This window comes from Narcine bancroftii, chromosome 1 (assembly GCF_036971445.1).
Source record: "Narcine bancroftii isolate sNarBan1 chromosome 1, sNarBan1.hap1, whole genome shotgun sequence".
Lineage (NCBI taxonomy): Eukaryota > Metazoa > Chordata > Chondrichthyes > Torpediniformes > Narcinidae > Narcine > Narcine bancroftii.
The window spans coordinates 7,594,353-7,618,910 of NC_091469.1; the positions used below are offsets into that span (position 1 = coordinate 7,594,353).

The 24,558-nt window shown below is 42.7% G+C and overlaps 1 protein-coding gene across 7 annotated transcripts in view; it reads left to right on the top strand.

Annotated features, from left to right (window-relative positions):
* The window catches only part of LOC138755016 (adhesion G protein-coupled receptor L3-like), a 747,574-nt gene that overhangs the window by 266,787 nt on the left and 456,229 nt on the right, over positions 1-24,558 (top strand). For all 7 annotated transcript variants that reach the window (XM_069920224.1, XM_069920232.1, XM_069920177.1 and 4 more), the window contains exon 3: positions 20,542-20,711. In XM_069920224.1, the coding sequence (XP_069776325.1) occupies positions 20,582-20,711 (130 nt within the window). In that variant the 5' untranslated portion in view covers positions 20,542-20,581. The remainder of the gene's footprint in view (positions 1-20,541; positions 20,712-24,558) is intronic.

The window sequence follows — 24,558 nt, forward strand, 5'->3', positions numbered from 1 at the left end:
ACTTTTAATGCCTTGCTATGAAGCCCCTATCATCAAGGTTATTATTGTATTTGAATTGATTTTGTTTACAAACACTATTCTTTGTCAATATGGTTGAACGTGACCAAGTAAAATTGAGCAGGGTACTCTGCAGAGGTTGTGTTGTATTGATCATGCTGAACTCTTACAGACAGACCTACAAAGGAGCAACTAAGCAAATCCAAACAAAAATCTCAGCATTTTAAAGTGCCTTTTTATCCCTGTTCAGAACAGCACAGTTTGCAGCCATTTACTTTTAATGAAAGTGTGGTCATTTTGCATAGATTATCGAACTTGGCAAGCTTCTACAGGTAGTTTGTGTAACAACCAAATTTCAGAGAAATTGATTAACCTGGGGGTAACTTCCAGGTCTCCTTTCAAAAGCTCCAATGGAATCCTTTGCCTCCATCTGGAATAAGAGAGGACGCTGCATTATGCTGCATTGTGAACAGTAGCTGTCTCATTGGGAAGCTTTCTCTCACAGAGTGCAGCCTTGATTTATGTTCCGGAGAGAAGCAACCAGCCTCAGCTGACACTTGCTTTTATCTTCGTGCTATGAAACAAGATACTTCAGATAATGTGAGAGATACATGTCAAGAAGAAATCCATTATAACATATGCATCAGAGGCAATTCATGGCTTTCAGCTCCTTGATACTTTTATCAGAGTATTATAGGTTATATTATATTTTATATTATATATTAATAGGTCTTTAAAAGAGATAGATTGTGGGGGTGTAATGTAGGTCACCACAGAGTAACACTTCACATCACATTTAAAATGCAAGAGCTTGGCTGAAGCCAGACATGCAGGCACCAGTAACTTTGGAAAAGACCATGGGACTGTTTTGGAAGGAATTTTCACAAGCAGGCGCAAATGGAGGAGTCCGGGTTCAAGTGCTGATAAAATCATTTAAAGATTGGGTTTGGAGCCATGCAAGAAGCTATTGTTTTTACAAGCAGAGAGAGAAAAGAACCAAATAGGATTTATCTTAGTGAGATAGAGAGAGAACTGATTTCTGCAGTGGCTTTTGGAAAACCCCATTACGAAGACGGGTTGTGAGTTCTGAGCTTAGCCTGTTGAAAACCCTTGTAGTCCTTACAAGAGGAAATGGCTGGCTAGAGTTTTTCTCCTGAAATAAGGGAAACAAAAGGAACTCTGTGGTGACCTGGAAGAAGAGGTTATCATTCAGAAAAACCATTATGGGGAAAGTTTCTTCAGCAAGACACTGAAGTGGCTGATTGGAGAAAATCAGTTTGTGTGTGTCCAACGAGCAACAAATATCTCTCTCTGAAACCAACAAGAACCTTCCTTGAGTGGTAATCATTTACCTGTAAGCACCAAAGCTTGGTGAAAATTCATAAATTTTAAATTCTGTGCACAGTATTGTCTGATACCGGTGAACTTGGAGGAGTGAGAAGAGAGATTGGACTGTGAATTAGGAGGTTAAATTAAGATAATGGTAGTAAGTTAAAGTTTTATCCTGTTTTTCTGTTCAAAGAAAATGAAAAGCAACTTTTGTTTAAGTAACGATTTGTCCTGGTGAATTTTTATTGTTGCTGGATTTTGGGGACCTCTGGACTCGTAACAAAAGCACTTAAGTCTGCACTATAGTTGTGGTTTAATTGTCCTGAGGATCATGTTATACCTGTGGAGCACTCCTGATGTGAGGGAGACTGCTGGAGTCACTGACGGCATGGAAGCAACTACTCAAATGGAACATCTAGCAAAAGCTTTAAAATGTGAAGTAAAAGAAGAAATACTGGAAGTCTTTGTCAGTTCCAATGACAGGTCAAATACCTGAAACATTAACTCACTTGTTCTCCATAGATGTGACCTGACATGTTGATTTTCTGAGCTTCTAAAATTTTAATTCCATTTTAATATAGAGATACATCACAGTAGAGGTTCACGAACTTTTATCTGGATTCCAAATTTCGGATTTTCTGGATTTCGGAATGCCCACCCGAATTGTGCTGCCGTCTCCTTCAACTGCCAGTCCCTCGGCCGCCCGGCAGTCTCCCCCAACCGCGGTCCTTCGGCCTCCTGGCCACCTTCCCCGATCACAGTCCCTCGGCTCTCTCCCCCGACCACGGTCCCTCGGCCGCCCGGCTGTCTCCCCCGACCGCGGTCCCTCGGCTGTCTCCCCCGACCGCGGTCCCTCAGTGGTCTCCCCCGACCACTGATCCCTCAGCCGCCCCGCCGCCTCCCCCGATTGCCAATCCCCCGACCCCGGTCCCTCGGTAGTCTCTCCCGACCGTGGTCCCTCAGCCATCTCCCTTGGCTGCCCGGCAGTCTCCCCGACCGCGGTCCCTCTGCTGTCTCTCCGAACCGCGGTCCCTTGGCTGCCTCCCCTGACTGCCAGTCCCCACTTGCCAGATTTTGGAGCTTTCTGGATTTTAGATGTCATCGTGGACCCTTCTGGCCCATGAGCTCATGATGCCCAAATGTACCCATGTGACCAATCAACTTACTAACCCCAAACCTCTGGAATGTGGGAGGAAACTGAAGCACCCAGAGGAAACTCACACGGTCAAGGGAAGAACTTTTACCAAGAGTGTTGGATTCAAACTGGGTTGATGGTGCTGTATTGGGGCAGGATTAACCGTGAATGTGCTTAAATGTAGTCCTCACTCAATGTCATCTTAATTTCATTGGATCTTCTCAGGAGACCACGATTCCTTGCTGGATCGATTCTTTCTTTTAATATTTTTATTGAACTTTACAAGGATAAACAAAACATATTCAGAAAAATTGTGAAGTACACAACATAGATTCAAAAATTAAAGAACACAACAAAATTGTCAAACTGATAAAGCACATCCTTGTTATACAAGCACCACTTAGAAGTTTATCCCAAAAAGCCCTTATCTCTTTGGCCCCATCTATACACCAGAATTTTATATTTAAAAATGTAGTGTTTCTGGAGTAACCATAACCATATAACCATTTACGGAGCAGAAACAAGGCCATGTTGGCCTTTCGAGTTGTAACACATTAAGTTGCTGGAATTCAGGTTTTATATTTAAAGAAGAAAAAAGGAAAAGTGAAAAAAAAAGAATGAACAAAAGAGTACTTGGGTTGACTAAAATGTTCTGAAAATAATTCCATAAAGGTCCCCACACCATTTGCAACTTTTTGTTTATTACTAATTGAATAGCGAATCTTTTCTAGATTTAAACAAGACCTAATATCTCTCAATTATTGAGTGTGGTCAGGCGGGGCAGCACCCTCCATGTCACATGTCTAACCAAAAGAAAGGCGAAGGACAGAGTACGATGTTTGATCAGAGTTAAATGAACATGGTCTTCTCGAGTGGTACCAAAAAGGGCAACCAAAGAGTTGGATTCCAGACTTAAATTAAGAATTAGGGACAAGGTATGGACGCCTCCTTCCAGTATTTTTAGAGGCTAAGACGCATCTAGAACATGTGAGTAAGGGAATCCTCACCTCTCCTATATTTGTCACAACAAGAATCCACATTTGAATAAATTCGAGATAATTTGACTTTGGATACATGAGCCTTCTGCACGAATTTAAATTGCCACAGATGGTGACGGGCACAGAGAGAAGAAGAATTAACCAACTTAAGAATTGAATCCCAAACCAATAGTGAAAGGTTTAAATCCTGTTTCCAGGCAATTTTGATTTTATCAAGAGGGGCACATCTTAAAGAAGCTTATCATAGATAATAGATATTAAATCTTTGAGTGAGGGTTGTTACGAGCCTAAAGGACCCTGAAACCCAGCAGCAATAGATATTCACTAAGACAAATGGTTACTTAAACAAAGGTTGCTTTTAATTATCTTTAAACATGAAAATAGAAACAAACTTTAACTTATCTATTATTAACTTACTTAACCCCCTTCTAACTCTAAGTGCACTTGTATGTAATGTGTATATAAGTTCAGAAATGTTCTTTGGTTCACATTCCAATCTCATTTCTCATTCCTCTCAGTTCACTGGTTGCAGGCAATTCTTATACTGTGTACAGAATTTAACATGTATAAAGTTCACCAGGCTTTGGTGCTCGAAAGATAAATGGTTACCGCTCAGGAAAGTTCTTGTAGGTTTGCAGAGAGAGATGTGTTGTTCCAGGACATCCGCAACTGAGGTATTTCCCTCAGTCACCTCAGTGTCTTGTTGACGAAACTTGCCCCATCAGAGTTCTCCAGATGATAACCTTTCTTTCAGGTCATCACAGAGTTCCTTTCTGTTTCACTTATTCCAAGTGAAATATTGGACAGCCAGTCACCTAGGCCATCTTACACTCTGGAGCTTCTTGTCAGCTTTTCCTATTTCAGTTCCAGCAAGTCTGCTGCTTGACACAGCTTTTTTTCTCTCTCTCTCACACACAAACACTCTGAGACAGTCTGTTTGACTCTCTCTGCTTGCAAAACCACATGACCCTCTTACAACAGCAAGTCTCCTGTAGACAATAGGGCACCAGCCTGCTCTTTCATTTGTTGCTTTTGGATAAACAGGAACCCCTCAGTCACCTCTCTGAGCACTCTTCATAGCTCCTGCAAAAAGGTGTTAAAAGGCACTATGTCTCCAGAATTTCGAATACGATCTGTTTTAGTGTTTGCATGTGACCTACTCTAACAAATCTTTCCCAATTTATCTCCCCAAAACATTTCTATATACTCTGTCACAGTTGTAAGCTAAGAAACACATCAACAGTGTTTGTACCAGTTATCACAGGGAAGTTTGGTAACTGAGAGTGGAGAAAATGCCTGATTTGCAGATATGTGGAAAAAATGACAATTTGGCAGGTTAAATTTTTCAGAAAGTTATTCAAATGATACAAAACTGTTAATGATTAAAAAGATCTTTAGAACACTCAGTACCCATTGTAAACCATGGGTGAGAATTGGATGAGATGATTGAATAGAATGACTTGAAAACCACGAAAAACCAAAATGTTTTGTGAACTGAGCCCATATTCTCACAGTATGCCTGAAACTGGGTCTGTGCCAAGATGATTGTGCTTTGCAGTAGCCTCGAGGTGGTGCAAAAGAAACATAGGAGGCAACCTTACAGAATGGTGAGCATGGCACTGGACTAGCAAGGGGCTCAGCAGCTGATGGACACCCACAGGCCATGGGCTGCTGGTGACGTGCAGTTGAAAAATACAAACAGGCCATGTGCTGCTGGTGGCTTGTGGTTGAAGAACCCACACAGGTTTCAGGCTGCTGGAGACTGGCTCATGGGAACTAGGTATCGGAATCAGGATTTGAGAGGGTGCTGAGGGCAAGAAGGACTCCTGAAGGGCCTCGGGCATTGATAGCATGGGGCTTGGATCTAGAGCTTGGGTTGCCAACAGACATAACAAGGGCTGTGTGGCTGTAGAGGCTGCGGGAGCTCTGGAGGCAAATCCACAGTCACTCAGTGACTCTGAAGGGAATCTTTTACTGTAAAGTGTGCTGGACAATACTAATGGCAAATCTTTGTCGGTCTTACAGCAGACTAAAGGAAATTTTGTGTAATATCACATTTTCTGTTTTATTACATAACAATAAAAAGAAGTTTTCTTTGTAATTTTTTTACTTGAGCTTAACAATAAGATAACATACAGAGCTTTAGAAAATAAAACACCATAACAAATAATTTGTATACATGTAAGCACAAAAAAAGAAATAAAAAATAGATGATCCTGTCGAGAATTCCTTAATAAACATAAGGAACAATAATTTGAATTTATCTGTATAATCATTTAAAACCCATTAAGCCAAATTTTTTTTAAAAAGTGAAAAAAAAGGAAAAACTCACTAAAATCTACAAGTAATGTAGTGTTACGAGCCCAGAGGACCCCAAAATCAGGCAGCAATAAAATTTCACCAAGATAATGATTACTTAAACAAAAGTTGCTTTTAATTTTCTTTAAACATAATAACCAGATCAATCTTAAACTTATTACTATTAACTTAACCCCCTTCTAATTCAAAGTGCATATGTAAAGGGTATATATTCAGTAAAGGTCTTTGTTTCACAGTCTAATCATTCACTTTTCACTTCTCCAAGTTCACCAGTATCAGGCAATACACAAAATTTAACATTTATGAATCTTCACCAGCCTCTGGTGTTTAAAGTTAAATGGTTACCACTCAAGAAGGTTCTTGCTGGTTTCAGAGATAAATTTTTTGCTCGGACACACACAAACTAATTTCCTCCAATCAGTGTCTTGCCGAAGAAACTTGCCCAATCGTGGATTTTCCAAATGATAACCTCTTCTTCCAGGTCATCACAGAGTTCCTATTGTTTCCCTCATCTCTGGAGAAACACTCTTACCAGCCATTTCCTCTTGTAAGGACTGCAAGGGTTTTGAACAGGCTGAACTCAGAATTCACAACTTGTCTTCAAAATGGGGTTTTTCCAACAAGCTGCCAGCTTGCCATTTTTCAGCCTTAACTGCTACTGTAGAACTCATTTTTCTCTCTCTCTCTTCAAGAGGAATCCTGTTTATGTTTTCTTTTCTCTGCTTGTAAAAACCATAAACCTCTCCCAACGCTCCAAACCCAATCTTTGAAATATCTTATCAGTACTTCTGAGCCTGGACCTTATTGCCCATACACAATAGATCAGCATTCTTCATTGCTTCTGCAAAGCCAACTGGAGCTTCAACGTCTAGCTTCAGCAAAGCTCTTGCATTTTAAATGAGATGTCTTTTGTGAAGTGTTACTCTGTGAAGTGACCGACACTAAACCTCCCCCATCTAACTCTTTTAAATACATACTTATCTATAACTATAATAATATAACCTATAACATTACCCCCTCCCTCCAATCAAGATTATCTTATATAATAAAAAAGCAAAATGTGAATCCAATGGTGGACCCCCCCCCCCCCCCCCCCGAGCCATCGGACATTGAATCTCCTTAGCACCGATAACTCTTAATTCTTCCAATTATAATAAAATTCTAAGAAAGTGCCTCACAATTTCATAAATTGAAACTTTCTATCTTTATTATTATATCTAATTTTCTCCAAAGTTAAATAGGACATAACATCATATAACCACTGTCTATGAGTAGGGGATGCATCATCTTTCCATTTCAGTAAGATTGCTCATCTGGCTATCAACATAGTAAATGCTAATTTTTTTTCCTGAGATGCTGACATAGGTTCATCTGGGTCCTGACCAAAACCCAAACAGACCAATTAATGGACAAGGTTCTAATTTAATCTAAAGAATCATTGATAAAGTTTGGAAAATGTCTTTCCAGAATCTCTCTAACTTTGGTCATTCCCAGAACTTATGGATCAGAGAAGTTTCAGAAATTGTATATTTCCTCACAATAGTGGATCAATATCGGCATAAAAATGAGATAATTTAAGTTTGGACAAGTGGGACAGAGTTAAGACCCATGGTAATCTTCAAATGCAAAATTAAACAGAAAATAAAATTCCCTGCAGACAATTTTTACATTTTTATGAAAAAGAATGGATGGATGAAAATGGTGTAAAACTATGGATAGACAATGTGTGGAACATGCAGGCAGGTGGTTTATTCAAAGAACGGAGTTTGCTGGTCTGGGATATGTTTTGTAGCCACTTAATTGAGAACACTAAAAGTAGATTAACACTACTTAATACTTACGTGGCAGTTATCCCAATGGTTTGATGTCTGTATTGCAACCTCTCGATGTCTGCTTGAACTAGCCATTCAAAGACCATGTGTGCGAGGAAGGGAATACTTGGATGCTGAGTGCAGAAGGGTCGTTTACAAAAGGAGGGCCAATGTGTGCTGCATCACTTGAGGTGCTATGTAACTTCATGCTCAAGGCATGGGACAAAGTTAAGGTATAAAATGTGATAAAATTGTTTAAAAAAGTGCAATTGATGGCACGGAAGACAATTTATTGTGGGACACTGACGATGTAGCTGAAAACGTCTCATCGGATATAGACTGGGTCCCATATGATGACTGTTTAAACTGAGAGTATGGATGTTTTTGCTGCCATCTTTGTTTCAGATGATGATAGCGAGAGGGATTTTGAAGGGTTATAAATGTGTTGTTGCTTTCAATAAAAAATTCAATGAAAATCTGTTGTAGATTTTTTGGATTCTCAAGGGTTGACTTGTACGCCAAATTGGTTTTTCATGGGTCGACATACACCAGATCGGCATGGATTGGATTTTGAGCTGAATTTAAAAACTCAAAAGTACTCCGGTGTATGAATTGACACCCATTTTTTGAGTATTTTGGGTTTCACAACTCGACTTATACACCTAAATTTGCACTCCGACAATGTAGAGAATTTAAAGGTATAATTAGAGGAGGAATTGAACATAAAATTTACTTTATGCAGATGACATTGCTTTTTATTTCAAATCCTGGTTTCTATACCAAAAATATTAATTTTGTTTGATCAATTTAGCCAGTTTCAGGTTATAATTTAAAATTACATCAGAGTGAACTTTTACCCTCAAAAGGTGCTTTTGCAGATTATTCCAATTTTCTGTTTAAAACAGTGAAAAGATGAGTTCCAATATTTAGGAATTACAACAATGAAAAGTTACAAACATTTAGTGAATGTTTTGATATTACTCCATAAGATTAAACTACTATTTTCGGATTGGTCACCCTTATCTATTACAATGTTCATTTAAAATGAACATTTAACCTAAATTTATGTATCTCTTTCAAGCGTTACCAATTTTTATTCCCAAATCTTTCTTCAGTTCACTAGATTTGGTTATTTCTAGCTACATATGATAGGAGAAGAAACCCTGTATAAATAAACCCATCTTCGAAAGACTGCAAGGAATGGAGGAGTATCACTTCCAGATTTTCAACATGCATAATTTACTTTTATTACTACATTTGGATAAGTCAATGAATCATCCCTCTTGGGTAGAAATGGAACTGCAGTTCTCCAAAAATCTTCAATTATGGCAATTTTAGGATTTTTTTTACCATTCTCCTTCTCTACATTGGCACATAACCCCTTAATGAGAAATAGGTTGAGAATATGGGCTCAATTTTGGAGGCTCTTTGGTTGTTCCTTGGCTGGTCCGATTATAGATAACCATCTTTTTCAGCCGTCTCTCCTGGATGCAGGTTTCAAAGAATGGTGTAGATTAAGCATCCAAAAGTTTTAATGATCTCTTTATTTGAGGTAATTTTGCCTCTTCTAACAATTATCAGCCAAATTTAATCTTTCTCACAGACATTTTTTTGGGTATTTAAACATTAGACATTTTGTTCAGTCTAAGCTTTCTGATTTACCGTAAATTTGAACTTTTTGATTAGTTTTCCAGTGCAGATCCCTGAGAAAACTAAGACGCAAGTTGCCATCCTTCAGTTAATTCCTTGAGATGTTTGTCTCCCTCCAGTAATAGTCATTGATCCCCTTAAGTACTGATGCACAGGTAGAATTTAAGCCAATGAATCACAGCTTCTTGGGCATTTGTCAGCTTTCTTGAGCTTGAAATGTCAAGGTACTTGGATGATTTTCAGTCTTTGGGGACTATTTAGAGCTTTACCACTGGAATATAGAACCAGGTGATTGAACTATTTGTACAGTAAAGTGAGCTTTGACATTTCACCACTAAATACTAAAAAAATTTTTCATCATGAAGAAGCAAAATGTTGTAATTCAAATCAAATAACTAGACATAGTCGTCTGAGCATCAAAGAAAATAAAATCTGCTCTCTTTACAGATTGAATCACTGCCCATTCAAGAATGTGTGCTGTGTGTGTGTGTGTGTGTGTGTGTGTGTGTGTGTGTGTGTGTTGTCAGGCAGTCCAACCTGTATATGCCAGTCATGTAAATGGGAATCCAGTTACTCTCAAGGTCAATGATCTGAAATTTTGGATGTTCTTCAAGAGTGAATGCAGCTTCTCGGTCTAGAACTGCAGACATTTTTATTATGACATTTATCATGCACACTGCAGTAAACTCTAATATTCTTCCTACACTTGGGTCCTGTCAGTGTTGATCTGTTTAATTTGTTCATTGAAGCAAATACACTCACTGTGTGGTTGAGACCCTTGATGATATCATGCTTGGTGCACCATGTTTACAGGTCCAGGATTTTTTTTTTGCCCAGGCTTTCATGATGTGATTTTTGGAGCAAGTTGATTCAATTATAATTGTATGCATTACTGAGTGGTGTCATTCCAGAAATTCTCAGCTAAATAATCCAATGCAACAATGGAAGGGAGCTGAAACAGTGCCTTTGGAGTGAGATGTTAATCTGAGATCCCATTTGTTGCCTTTTCAGCTCTCAGGGCAGCAAAAAGATCTCTGTGGGATCCTCACCAATATTTATCCTGTTAAACAAAAAAGTCTGCAGATGCTGGGCTCAATTACAACACACACACGTGGTGGAGAAACTCAGGGGTTCACAGAGTATCCGTAGAAAGTAACAGATAACTGACATTTCGGGCTTGGATCCTTGATCAGGAATTATACAAAATCGGCAGGTGTTGAATAAAAAGGTGGGGGGGGAGGAAGGGGCAGGGGAGGAAGGGGCAGGGGAGGAACACAGACTAACAAGTAAGATGTCATAGGTAGATACGGGTGAGAGGATAGAAGAAAAAGAAAGCTGAGACAACTCTGCAAATCTTTGGTGAGACCACACTGAGAATATTGTGTTCAGTTCTGGTCACCTCATTACAGGAAGGGTGTGGAAGCTATGGAGAGGGTGCAGAGGAAATTTACCAGGATGTTACCTGGATTGGAAAATTAGACTTATGAGGCAAGGTTAGCAGAGATGGGACATTTTTCTTTAGAGTGAAGAAGGATGAGAGGAGACTTAATAGATGTCTACAAGAATTTTAGAGGCATTGATAGGGTGGACAGTCAGCATGTGTTTTCCAAGGCAGGAATAGCAAACACCAGATGACATGAGTACAAAGTGAAGGGAGGGAAGTTTAGGGGAGACATCAGGGATAAGTATTTTATGCCTTGCTAGGGATGGTGGTGGAGGCTGAAATATTAGGGGCATTTAAAAGATTCTTAGACAGGCACATGGATGGAAGAAAAATAGAGGGTTTCATGGTAGGGTAGGTTTAGTACATTTTTTAAGCAATATATGGGTTGGCACAATATTGAAGGCTGAAGAGCATGAACTGTGCTGTTGTGTTCTATATATATTCTATGATTGGGAGAGAAGATAACTCTCTAATTGGAGAACAATAAAATCTGGAGTCAAGTTCAATACATAAATATGCTGGAGAAACTCAACAGGTCATGAAATATCCATAGGAAGCAAAGGGTAACTAATGATTCTGGCTGGGCAATAACTATTATTGGTCAAAAAGGCATCATCCAATTATTTATCTACTTGGTGCTGTGAGACTATATTTCCATAAAATTCTCTTGTGCTCTTCTCAATTTACCATGCTTCAGAGAGTACATCTTGGGCTGGGAAACATTTTGGGACCTACTGATGTTCTTGCAATCTTATAAATTGAAGCCTTTCTTTTATTTTCATACAATACTTAATTTTCCCAGTTGTGTCTTCAATTTGACATGTCTGAAATATCTTACATATATGGCAATCTTGTTATCCACACATGGTCAGATTTCTTTTTAATTTCCATTCTGGTGAGCACGGTGATTTCACAAATAGATAGGGTCATAAAAAGAACTTTTGGTACATTGGTCTTCATAAATCAATGTATTGAATGCAGGAGTTGGGATGTTAGGATGAAATTGTACAAGACATCAAGAGGCAAAATCTAGAGTATTGTGTGCAGTTTTGGTCACCTAAACTCAGGAATGAATTCAAAAAGATCGGAAGAGTGCAGGGAAAATTAATAAGGATGTTGTCAGAACACAAGGAGCTGAGTTATCGGGGAAGGCTAAACATGTTAGAACTTTATTCCCTGGAGCGTGGAAGAATGAGGGGAAATTTGATGGAGGTATGCAAAACCTTGAGAGGTCCAATGCAAGTAAGCTTTTTCGACTGAAGTTAGGTTAGACAAAAATTAGAGGACATGGATTAAGGGTGAAAGGTGAGATGTTTCAAGATTTCTTTATTGTCTGGGAATAGTTCAGAACATGTAATATTACATGAAATTGCCTTCTGCCTGCTGTAAGACAGACAGAGTCGCCATTAGTGTCGCCTGGCTCACCTTGCATTAATAGAGAAAGAGAAGCAAAAGAGACTCTCTTCAGAGTTACTGAGTGTCTGTGAATTCTCGTCTGGTGCTCCTGCTATTTAAGGGGAACATTGGGTAAACTTCTTCATGCTGAGGGTGGTGAGAATATGGAATTTGTTGACAGATGAAATGTTGAATGCAGGCTTGATTTTGAAATTTCTTTCTTTTTCTTTTTAAAGTATTTTTATAGAGTTTAACAAAAACCCTTTAAACAAGATGACCTATTCATAACTTAAATCAAATCATATAATATGCATATCAATTGTAAATTAGAAGCAGAACCATAATTATTACATGACATTTCATTCAGGACTTCAAATTCTATAATTATAATAATTAAATAATTACATCATAACTTGTACTATGTACAAAAATAATGAATACAAAAATAATATACTTAAAATTCCCTTACATATTTTATACTTCTATGATGTGATCATGTTGTTCTGTGATATGATCTGTTTCTATTTCTTCTTTGGCTTGGCTTCGCGGACGAAGATTTATGGAGGGGTATGTCCACGTCTGCTGCAGGCTCGTTGGTGACTGACAAGTCTGATGCGGGACAGGCAGGCACGGTTGCAGCGGTTGCAAGGGAACATTGGTTGGTTGGGGTTGGGTGTTGGGTTTTTTCTCCTTTGTCCTTTGTCAGTGAGGTGGGCTCTGTGGTCTTCTTCAAAGGAGGTTGCTGCCCGCCGAACTGTGAGATGCCAAGATGCACGGTTGGAGGCGAAATCAGCCCACTGGCGGTGGTCAATGTGGCAGGCACCAAGAGATTTCTTTAAGCAGTCCTTGTACCTCTTCTTTGGTGCACCTCTGACTTGGTGGCCAGTGGAGAGCAGTTAAACCACCTCCTTTACTTATTAGTTTTAATAATAAGGAAAAAAAAAATCACTGTACTAATCTACCTCTCCGTCTAAACATGGTTATCTGTATATATTGTAAATATGAATCGAATAACGGCCCCTGACACCAGACAGGGAATTCCTGCAGTATCCACATCACTTAATCCTCAGATTATGTTAATAAACCATAAATGGACCCCACATCTTATCAAATTCAGACTTTAATGCTTTAATTCCAACCCCAACCAACCAATGTTCCCTTGCAACCGCTGCAACCGTGCCTGCCTGTCCCGCATCAGACTTGTTAGTCACCAATGATCCTGCAGCAGATGTGGACATACCCCTCCATAATTATTTTTCCAAACTTAAATAAGACATCATGTCACTATTGAATGTGAGTGGGTGAAACATTATCTTTCCACTTCATCAAAATTACTCCTTAAGCTATCAACGAAGCAAAATCTATTATTCTCTTTTGGGTTGAAGACAGATATATAGGCTCTTTTGAAATTTAAGAAGAATTTGGACATGAACGTGGATGGTAGGGATTATGGGATTAGGCAGAATAATAGTCTGGTATTGACTTGATGGGCTGAAGTCCTGTGACTATGTTGTACTGTTCTATGGTTCTCTGGCATTAATTGTAACTCCACCAGTCCTGAATCAGCATGCCATTATAACCGAGATATTATGTCAGGAACTTCAGGGTGGGGGGGGGGGGGCGGGGGGGCGGTGGGGTGGGGAAGGATTGTTGCAATTGAATTGTATCCATCTTGCCACCTTTGCCAGCCTGAACTTGTGTGTGTCAACGGGATTTAATCCTTCCTCAATTAAAATGTTGGAAATTCAAACCATTTTACACGAGTTCACACCCCAAAAGCAGAATTTAAAGTAATTGGCAGTGAGTTATTGTGGTGAAAATAAGAACTTTTGCTGATTGAATTTGGCATTAGCTTGCTTTTGTGTTTGAATCCATGCCACAGAAGATAGCTTCAGGTGTGAACAGATTACAGTGCTGGTTCTGGGGTTATTGCAGATGGCAATAACTAACACAGCCCAAAGGTGACTGCGTGAGAGCTTTGATGCAAGTTGATATGATTTATTTTTTGCAGCTTCTAAAAGTGCCTTTTCCAGTAATTGTAATATTGTAAAATTTCATTTCATTGGTTGTTCAGCTCCAAATTGATGGATGGAGCATTCAGACTTGAATGACTTGTTAAATTACATCTTCTTCAAGGAATGATGGTTCATTTGAGAAGAGGTTGATTTGTTTATTATCAGAGGGGAAAGTATTACAGTATTATTTTTAAAAGATTATCACTGCACAGGTGGTATGGCCTGATGTGCCTTTGGATAAGTGCAAGAGTTGTCAGAGGTTGCCTCATCTGCTCCATCTTCACTAACTTCTTGTAAGAGTTTTCAAGTGACTGATGAGGCAAATCTGGAAGCTTCAAGCTGCAATTGGTGGAGGAGGCCGTGTGTGTGTATGGAGGAAGGTGTGGAGGAGGAGGAGTGGTGGGGGGAATGTGTGGGGGGGAAGGTGTGGAGGAGGAGTGGTGGGGGAAGTGTGTGGGGGGTTAAGTGTGTATGGGGGAGGAGTTGTGGGGGAAGTGTGTGGGGGTTAAGTGTGTATGGGGGAGGAGTGGTGGGGGAATGTGTGGGGGGAAGGTGTGGAGGAGGAGGAGTGGTGTGGGGAATGTGTGAGATTAAATGTGTATGGGGGAGTGGTGGGGGGAAATGTGTGGGGGGAAGGTGTGGAGGAGGAGGAGTAGTGGGGGAAGTGTGTGTGGGGGAGAAGTGTGTATGGGGAAAGGTGTGGAGGAGGAATGTGTGGGGGGTAAGTGTGTATGGGGAAGGTGTGGAGGAGGATGATTGGTGGGGGAAGTGTGGGGGAGAAGTGTGTGTGGGGGGGGAAGTGTGTGGGAGATACAGAGAGGTGTGTGGGAGATACAGAGAGGTGTGTGGAGAGCAGGTGTGTAGCATGGGAACTGGTGCACTCCTGATGTTTTTGCCTGCTCTCAATGAATGGTCTGAGGTCCTTGCTGCCTTCCTGAATCCCCTTCACCATTGATAACGATGAAATTATTGTACGTATGCACATATGCCTCAAAATTCACACTTGCTCAATAGGTACTTTGTTTTTTTAAAACCCATAACAATAGTAAATATTGAATTAAAAATCTATAATAAATAGAAAACATAGATTTTCAATGTTCACAGTGCAAGAATAAAAATGACTTAGCAATAGTGCAGACAGTCCTTTTGTGTTGGCGCAGTTCCTGGTCAATGTAACAAGGGGAGGTTCAAGAGCCTGATAGCTGTTGGAAAGGAACAGTTTTCAATCTAGAGGTACTGGTCTTCAGGCTTCTGTATCTTCTGCCCAAAGGTAGCAATGAGAAAAAGTTGTGACCAAGGTGATGGGTATCCTTTATGATGATGGCTGCCTTATTGAGGCAGGGCCTTTCATAGATGACTGTTCTGGATGGGTGGTCAGAGCCTGTGATAGACTTGGCTGTGTTTGCTACCTTCTGCATTTCCAAACCAGGTCATAATGGAAGTAGTCAGTAAACTTTCCACAGTGCAACTGTAGAACTTGGATAACATGCCAGACTCCTCAGAAAGTAGTGACATTGGTATGCTTTTTTTGATGTGCTGGATCCAATAAAAGGTCTGAAATATGGGCTCCCAGGAACTTGAAGGTTCTGACTCTCTCCAATTGTGTCCCATCAATGCAGATTTTCCTCCTCAAAAGCTTCCTGGTTTTGGAGACAATGAGACCACCCAACCAGGTTCTTCATCTTGTATTTTGACTCTTCATTTCCATTTATTTAGCCAGCAACGGTGGTGCTGCCAATAAATTTGTGGATTGAGATTAGAGCTGAATTTAGCAGTGCAGTCATGGGTAGAGAGGGAATAGAGCAGGCGACTAAGCATACATCTTTGGGGTGCCTGTGTTGATGGTCCGTGAGGAGGAGGTGATGTTATTGATCCACCTGATGGAGGAAGTAGAGGTTCCAGTTGCAGGGGGATGGAGAGAGTCCCATATTCCTTTAGAATGATCACAAATTTTGATGATATGACAGTGTTGAACAACAGCCTGATGTAGGTGTTCCTATGGTCCAAGGGATCTAATGCAGAGTGGAGGCCCAGTGAGATGGCCTGTGATGACAATGAGAGAATTGAAATGGGTCTTTCCTCAAACTAGAGTTGAGTTACTCCATAACCAACCTCTCAAAGCACTTTGTCATGGTAGACCTCAGGGCCAGCAGCCTTTTCCCCAAATTACCCATCCTCTCTGTGGGCCACAAGTGTCCCCACAAATCAGTAGTCTCTTTGCACTTTTCATGGAGGCATTGAGGACATCCTGAGATCCTTTTCTCAAGCTGGCAATCTTGAAGGAACTCCATGATAGTGTGTCCATTTAGGGACTGAACACCCAACATGAAATCAGTGTGTATTTAAGAGCTGGTGGCTTGAGAAGTTGTCCTGGGAGAGGATGCAGACTTTGGTCCATATCCCGCCAATTGATTTAGAGGATTTTGTGTGGAGACAGGAGTGATGTGTTTTGAGCAAAAGCTTGTTGGATAACCATATCCCTGAAGCAGACATGAGCGCACAACTGCTGCCTTCCACAACAGGTGTGTGTGCTGAAACTGAGGCTTCCATCTTCCAACAATTTGTTCCTCAGCTAGTCGAATACTGTGCTGGGACACTGAGGTCATTGATGAATTTTGTATGATGTTTGCCCTCTGAGAGAGAGCTCTGGAGACGTGAGAATTTCTCACATTTCCTTAAGTCTCTTCATGGATCCTAATTGTCAGCAGGTGCAGGTTGTTGGAGGTATTGTGAGTTGTAGTGTCGAGTGTTTCTCGTCAAGCGAGTTGATATGGTTTCTCTGCGAGTGACTTGATGAGAGATTCTGGCTTGAAATCTTGATCATTGTTTTTCTCCCACATGGATGCTGATGGAACAGGAACATATAAGACTCTTGAATGGCCAATGGGGCTGTCAGTAGAATAGAGACTAATGGACTGTGAAGTAGGGATGGATTAGATTTTTGTGGAGTAGGTTTACACAGGCCAGCACACCATTGTGGGCTATGCTGTAATTTTCTATGTTCAAGGTTCCTTTTATTGTCCTGTAATAATATAAAAAAAGTATAATAGACATGATATACTTCAACTTTTGCCTCCTGTAAGGCAAACAAAGTGTTGCTATGAGCATTGCCCAATGAGCCTATCAGGAAGAGAAAGAGAAGCAGAAGCCTTGGATAGGAATGGGGGTTTGGCTTTTCACACTTGGCCACACCTATCTGGGACACTGAACGCTTTCACACTTGCAAGGAGCCATCCTCGGGGTTAGAACTGTTCTACACCATCAAGCGATGGTGGTCCTGCCCTAATTCCTGATCAATGTATTATGGTCTTATGTTTGAACAAAATTAATCATGCATAATTATAGCATAAGTTTATGTACAGCACAGTATGAGCCCTTTAGCCCTTTTTGTGCTGACTTATATAAACCTTTATATGGGACTATGGGAAAGTGCGAGCAATAAATAGTCATAGTGGACAATTTTTAAACAGCATGGGAAATTTGGTAGTGCTATCTCTTACAATTTATAAATACCGTGGTTAAAAAGCGACGGCGAACCTACCCTCCCAGAGCTCTGTGCAACAGTGAAAGGGCTGTATGCCTGGCTACATACATGGAGCATTTATAGAGGGGTTTCTCTGTTGCACGGCATTCTGGGAGGTCGGCTGTAATTGCTTTCTCCCCCCCCCACCGATCTTTAAAAATTGTGTGCTATAGCACTACTAATTTTCCCTCGCTGTTTAAAAATTAACCGCTATTGCTATTTATTTCCTCTCTCTCTGCAACTTTCCCATGGCAAAATTCATACATTTATTTTAATTTTTTTCTGCCTGCACTCACGCTAAAACTTGGGTCATTTCAATCCAACTATGCAATTACCCATTTCACATTTGCCTGATTGCAACGCCGGCGTCAGCAGACACCAGGGATTGTACAAGGGGTCGAGGCCGTCAATCCCTGGCATGAGATGACATCATCTGACGCCGGCGTTGAGCTGATTTTGCTCTTCAAACGAGACACTTTAAAGGCCGATTGGCGTTTGTTTCATTTGCAAGGGTGAAAAGGGCTAGTGAGGGGCCCTTCAGCCACAGATTCCTAATCAAACCAATGGCAACTTGAGCCCCAATGAGCTCCACAGGTAGATTGTCTGCTGCTCTGGATTGTGTGTCTCCTCTGTTATCAGTTGTAGATATACTACTTCCCATGAAATGATCTGAGAACAAAGAGATCTTGTGCAAAGAGCTACAATTACATATTATTAGGAGTTCTGCAGTCTCCAGCACAGCTCGTAACAAAAACAAGAGAGTCCACCTTTTGTTGCTCAAAGTGTTTGTAAGGAAAATTAATGTGGTCACCGGTTAAATCAGTCCACTTATGTTTTTGCTTCTCTGTGACTGAGTGAAAGGGGAGAATCATGGTTGGTTACAAATTCTAGTTTGTTCATAATTAGTGGTAGTTTTCTTCTTTATGTGCTGTTGCAAAGCTTTACGAGTTAGTTTACTGCATATCCAATCGATGAGATCAGGTTCATTATCATTAAGGTCAAGTTGTTGAGAAACTACTGGTGGAAATTTGTGGTGTATTACCACCTATCACTCTCAGATTCCTTTATTGTCATGTAAAATTACACAAAATTTTCTTCTGCCTGGCTGCTGTCAGGCAGAGTCACCATTGGTGTCACCTGGTGCCCTTTCCAAAAAGAGAGAAACAAGGCAGTTCCTTCAGAGTTGCTGTGGATTCGCCTCCAACACTCCTGGAGCCTCTGCAGCCGCACAGACTCCTGCCAGTGTATTGACAACCCGAGCTCCAGATCCAAACCTCCAATGCAATTGGGAAACCTTCAGTGCCCAAGGCCCTTTTGGAGCCCTTCTCGCTATCAGCACTCGCTCGAATCCGATACCTGGATCCCATGATCCCCTTACCAACAGCCCTCTTCCTGAATGCATCCTTCAACCACAAGTCACCCACAGCCTATGCGAGCCACTGAGGTCCGCTGCTGTGGTCATATTCCTTGTAGGATCATCTCCCACGCTGCTACTTCTCAACGTGGTGGGGGGGGGGGGGGGATGGTGGAGGGCGTTAGTGGTGGTCTTCCCATTTGTGGTCCCCTGTTCTTCTTGAGACTGCGACCCCTTGTGGCTGCTGCCAAGTATTATCGTTGCTGTTTTGGCCCCAGATTTCCACGTTTGCAGGATACACTTACAAAGACCGTTGGCTTCTTTAACAAGCCATATGAAGCCTGTGCAGATCCTGCCGGCATTAGGCCTGAGTGATTGAACTCTTCAGAGTAGTGCTGTGTCTCTGTTCTCCGGCAGTGCAGCCATCTAACCTCCTGACTTCAAGTGTACTGGACGTCCACAATGATATGAACTGCCAAGGCGATTGCGAAGAAAAGCAGATAATGTCAGGAGTGCTGAGAAGGTTGGTGGTCTCTCAGCAGTACTGCGAATAACCAGGGTCCTAAGATGCAGTAAGATGGCTGAATCTTGCTTGGTCCAGTCAGCTCCTTGCATTGCTCTTTCTCCTTTTGGTCCCAACCCTTTTTCAGCTCCAGTGGTCTGGACTGAGCTACCTTGGCCAAAAAGGAGAGTTGTGAGCATCCCTCAAGGGGGTGGAATCTAAGACTTCCTCCCCAGAGTACTCCATGGCAGATAAAAATAGTCAAAATCAATGAATAATTTTTCAAAACATACTTAAAATATGAATTAAAACCATCAAATAGGTTCAAGATCAAACACTTGTTTTCTTGCGCACCACAAAGTCATGAGAGGAATAGACTGGGTGAATGCACGGAGTCATTTGACCAGAGTAAGGGGATGGGTAACTAGAGGACATGGGTTTAAGGGAGGGGGGAGAGGTTTAACAGGACCCTTGAGGAGTATACACAGAGGCTGGTGTGTATGGAATGGGCTGCTGCTGGAGGAGGTGGTTGAGACAGGTATTAGTGCAATGCTTAGAAACATTTGGAGAGATACACGTATAGGATGAGTTTGGAGGGATATGGGCCAAATGCAGGCAGATGGGACTAGTGTGGTTGGTATATTTTGGTCGGTGTGGGGAAGTTGGGCAGAAGGGCCTGTTTCCACGATGTCTGACTATAATCCAGATTGACAGCCTCCTCTTGGTTTAAATCAATTGTACCTAGAGGCAGATTCCAAATACACTGGGCTTCTGCTCATCATATCTGATCTCTGCCCCGCAGACAGTGCAGTGCTGTGCTGCAGAACAGGAGGTGGGAACTGCAGGGATTGGATCTGCAGGCCATGCCTGTGACAATGTACCGGAAATAAGCAGCTGGCCAGCTTATCAACTCTTGCTCCTCTCTCCACAACTATCAGAGTGGCTGATTACTTCCAAAGCTTTCTACTGGTGTTTCCTCCACTTAAACCTTGTCCCTTTTTAAAAAAAATATTTTTATTGAGTTCAGCAAAAATCCTTTACACAAATATTTATCTTTTTTCTTTTGCAGCCCTGCAGTCAGTTAAGGCTGAGTGTGAAGTACTAACGGAATGCCAAATAGAATCAGGTCTTGTGCTTTGCCTGGAAGCATTGGTTATAACTGTTCACCTGGGCGTCACAGAATGGTTCTGTGGATGGATTGGTTCCTGATCATACTCATCAGTTCGGCTGTAGTCGCTGGTAAGTTCAATTGCAAAAATTATACCATCCTCGGGAAATTAAATTAGAATATCTCACTGCATATATTTATAAGTGAAGAAAGAAAACCATTATCATTGCAGTTCTGCAAAGAGAACCCATTCTTTCACTTTAATTTAGGGTGGCTACATTATTGCCTTCATTAATATGTAGAGGACAACACTTAGCAAGGCAGCAGAGCTAAAACCAAGCCCTCTAAATGTTTATGCCTTGTTTTCTGATGAGAATAAATCCATGAAAATGTGCACCCATTTCAAATTTTTTATTGGGCCCAACACACTCTGCTGGAGGAACTCAGCGGGCCAAGCAGCGTCAACGGGAGAAAACCTTTGGCTTATGTTTCAGGTCAGGACCCTTCATTAAAACTCGAACCTTTTGAGTTCCTCGAGCAGGCTGTTGCTCCAAAGCCTAACATTACAGTTTCTCGTGCATTCAGAGATATTGGTGAGTTTCAGATGCAGTTGTGTCTTGACTAAATTATTTCTTGATACTTTGTTTAGAGTTTTCTGTGAATGGCTAATAGGGGTGCGACTGAAGGGCTTTAGAACCAAAATCTTGAGACGTGTAGCAGCTTAGCTTCACTGCACAGGTGTTCACATTCAGAGGACATCTGTCGCTCTTTTACACCATGAACATATTAAATTCCTACAGGTTAGGATCGTGTCCTGTTATTTCAGTCAACAGCATGAACAGGCTCGAGAGCTAGAATTCCCTCTTTGTGTCACGTGTTGCCATTTTTTTCCAGTCTTTGCTCATGAATTTTGTTCAGCAGTATTATTAAATAAACTGGGGCGGCATGCTGTGGCGGCGATCGAACCAGCACTCCAGGCGGCGAGTGCAACTAAAAGCCAGTAGAATGCGCAGCAGCACTGGCCCCAACAGGCGAACCGGTAGATGGATGGCAAGGGCAGCTTCAAGGCCAGTGACCCCAAAATGGCACTGGCTTTGCTGCACAGCCAACAGACAGGGATAGCGCATGGGGAAGAAGGTCCCCACGCGTGGGATACCTGCCTTTGTTATGCAGCTCGTGTGAGTATAAAAGTCAGGTCTGAGCCCCTAATAAAACTCAACTTAACCTGACTACACTATGTATGTGTGTCTTCTTTCAAGTAGATCGTGGCTACAATTAATGACCCCAATGGTTTACACGACATCTAAACCCAACAATGAGCGAACCAGCAGCAGTCCATGTAGTCGCCTTCAAGCTGCTGATCTTCTGGACGAATCGACCATGTGTGTGGTTTGACCAGGCTGAGGCACAATTCCAGATCTGGCAGATCACAGCAGAGTTCACTTGGTACTACCAGGTGGTGAGTGCCCTGGACAAGGACACAGTGGCCGGGTGGCCAACTTCATCCAGGAGCCCCCATCAGAAGGCCCATACACTGCCTTGAAGGAGAGGGGCACTGCCTTCAAGGAGAGGGGTATGTCTGCTCAACCTGGATGGGCTAGGGCTCAGGTCTCATGAACAAGAAGCTGGCCCTCCTGGGCAAAAAGGAGCCCTGCATCATGTTCAAGCAGGCATTCCTGGAGCAACTGCCAGAGGACGTCCAAAGCCCCTGGCAGATGCTGACTTCAGCGACCCCCAGAAAGTCGCAGCACGAGGAGACGTTTCTGTGGAAACAGAAAAGAGAGTCCTCAGTATCCATAGGGCTCATCACTAAACCCCGCAGCCAGACCTGTGCAGACCTGCCAAGAGAACAACAGTCCCACAGAGGGGTGATCCCAATGACCAATGGTGCTTCTACCACGAGAAATAGGGCTCTCCGTGGAGCCCACCGGTGCAGGCGACTATGCACGTTTCAGGGAAACACTGGGGCCAGCCGTCGCTAATGGCCATGATGGATGGTCAACAGGACAGCCTCCTGTCATCTGGGACCGCCAGTCTGGACGACGCTTCCTCGTGGACACAGGAGCAGGGGTCAGCGACCTGCCCCCGTTGGGTCAGGATATCAGGAACAGACAGTCGGGCCCCATGCTAAGGGCTGACAACAACAGCACGTTTCGGACCTACGGTACCTGCATGGTCCAACTGCAGTTTGGAGGCAGCCTTTTCTTGTGGGCGTTCACGCTGGTCGCAGTGGAACAGCTGATCCTCGGGGCAGACTTCCTGCGTGCCCATAGCCTGCTTGTGGACTTTAAGGGTCGAAGATGGGTCCATGCCAAGACTTTTCAGACCATCCCCCTCAAAGACGCCAGGCTCCCAGCACTCCACCTGGACTCCTACGGAGATAGGACAACGAGTACACCAGGGTTCTGGCTGAGTTCTCTGCAGTGCTCACCCCCCAATTCACCACGGTGATGCTCCGACGTGGAGTACAGCACCATATCCCGACCCAGGCCCGCCGCTCCACACAAGGGCAAGACGCCTTCCTCCGGAAAAGCTCCAGCTGGCGAAGGAGGAATTCAGGAAGCTGGAGGAGCTTGGCATTGTATGGTGATCGGACAGCCCAAGGGGTTCTCCCCTGCATATGGTGCCCAAAGCAATCAGGAACTGGAGACCATGCAACGATTACCGCTGGCTCAATGAGGCCACAACACTGGATCGGTTCAACTATGCTGCACATCCAGGAGTTCACGGCTAACCTGCACAGGGCAAAGATCTTCTCCAAAGTGCGGGGATATCATCAGATCCTATTGCACTCCAATGAATGCCGTTCAGGGTGAAGAACACTGCACAGACCTTCCAGCGATTCATGGATGCAGTGAGCCAAGACATGGACAACGCCTTTGTGTACCTGGACGACATCCTGGTAGTGATCAGGAACCAACAGGAGCATATGCCACATCTTCACAACCTCTACACCCCACTGAGTGAGTTCGGCCTGATGATCAACCCAGCCAAATGCCAGTTTCGGATGGAGGCCATTGACTTCCTAGGCCACAGGATAACCAGGGAAGGAGCCACACCACTACCCAGCAAAGTGGAGGCCATCTGGAAGTTCCTTAGGCCCAGCACAACAAAGGGACTACAGGAGTTTGTTGGAATGATCAATTTTTATCACAGGTTCATCCCCTGAGCTGCTCGAATCATGAGGCCCTTGTTCGTCCAAATGGCAAGCAAAGTGAAGGACATCACATGCGACGAGGAGACAGGGCAGGCCTTCGTGAAGGCCAAGGAAGCCCTGGCAGATGCCGCTCTCCTGGCACATCCCAGGTCAGATGCTCCAACGACCTGGATGGTGGATGCCTCAGGAATGGCAATCGGCTTAGTTTTGGAGCAGCAGATCAAAGGAAGTTTGCAGCCACTGGTTTTCTTCAGCAAATATCTGTGGCTTCCAGAACTAAAATACAGTGCTTTCGACAGAGAGCAACTGGTGCTGCACTTAGCCATCCGCCACTTCAGGTGGATCCTAGAGGCCAGATCCTTCATGGCTTTCACAGATCACAAGCCCCTGACATTCGCCTTGGCTAAAATCTCAGACTCCTTGTCAGCCCACCAGCAACGACACCTGTCTTACATCTCGTAATACACCACAGATGTAAGGCACGTCTCCAGCAAGGACAACGTGGTGGCCGACACACTGTCTCGGCAAAGTATCCACGCGCTATCAACAGGAGTGGACTTCGTGGCACTGACGGAGGCGCAGCAGAAGGATGAGGAAATGCCCCAGTACAGGACTGCCATATCATCACTGCAGCTCCAGGACATCCCATTCGGCACAGGTAACACCATCCTCCTGTGCGACATGGCCATAGGCCAGGTCAGACCTATCATCACGGTGCGGTGGCTTGGAGACAGCATGTTTTCAATTTCATCCACGGGCTGGCTCACCCATACATCAGGACAGTCTTGCTAGTGGCCAGAAAATACATGTGGAAACAGGTC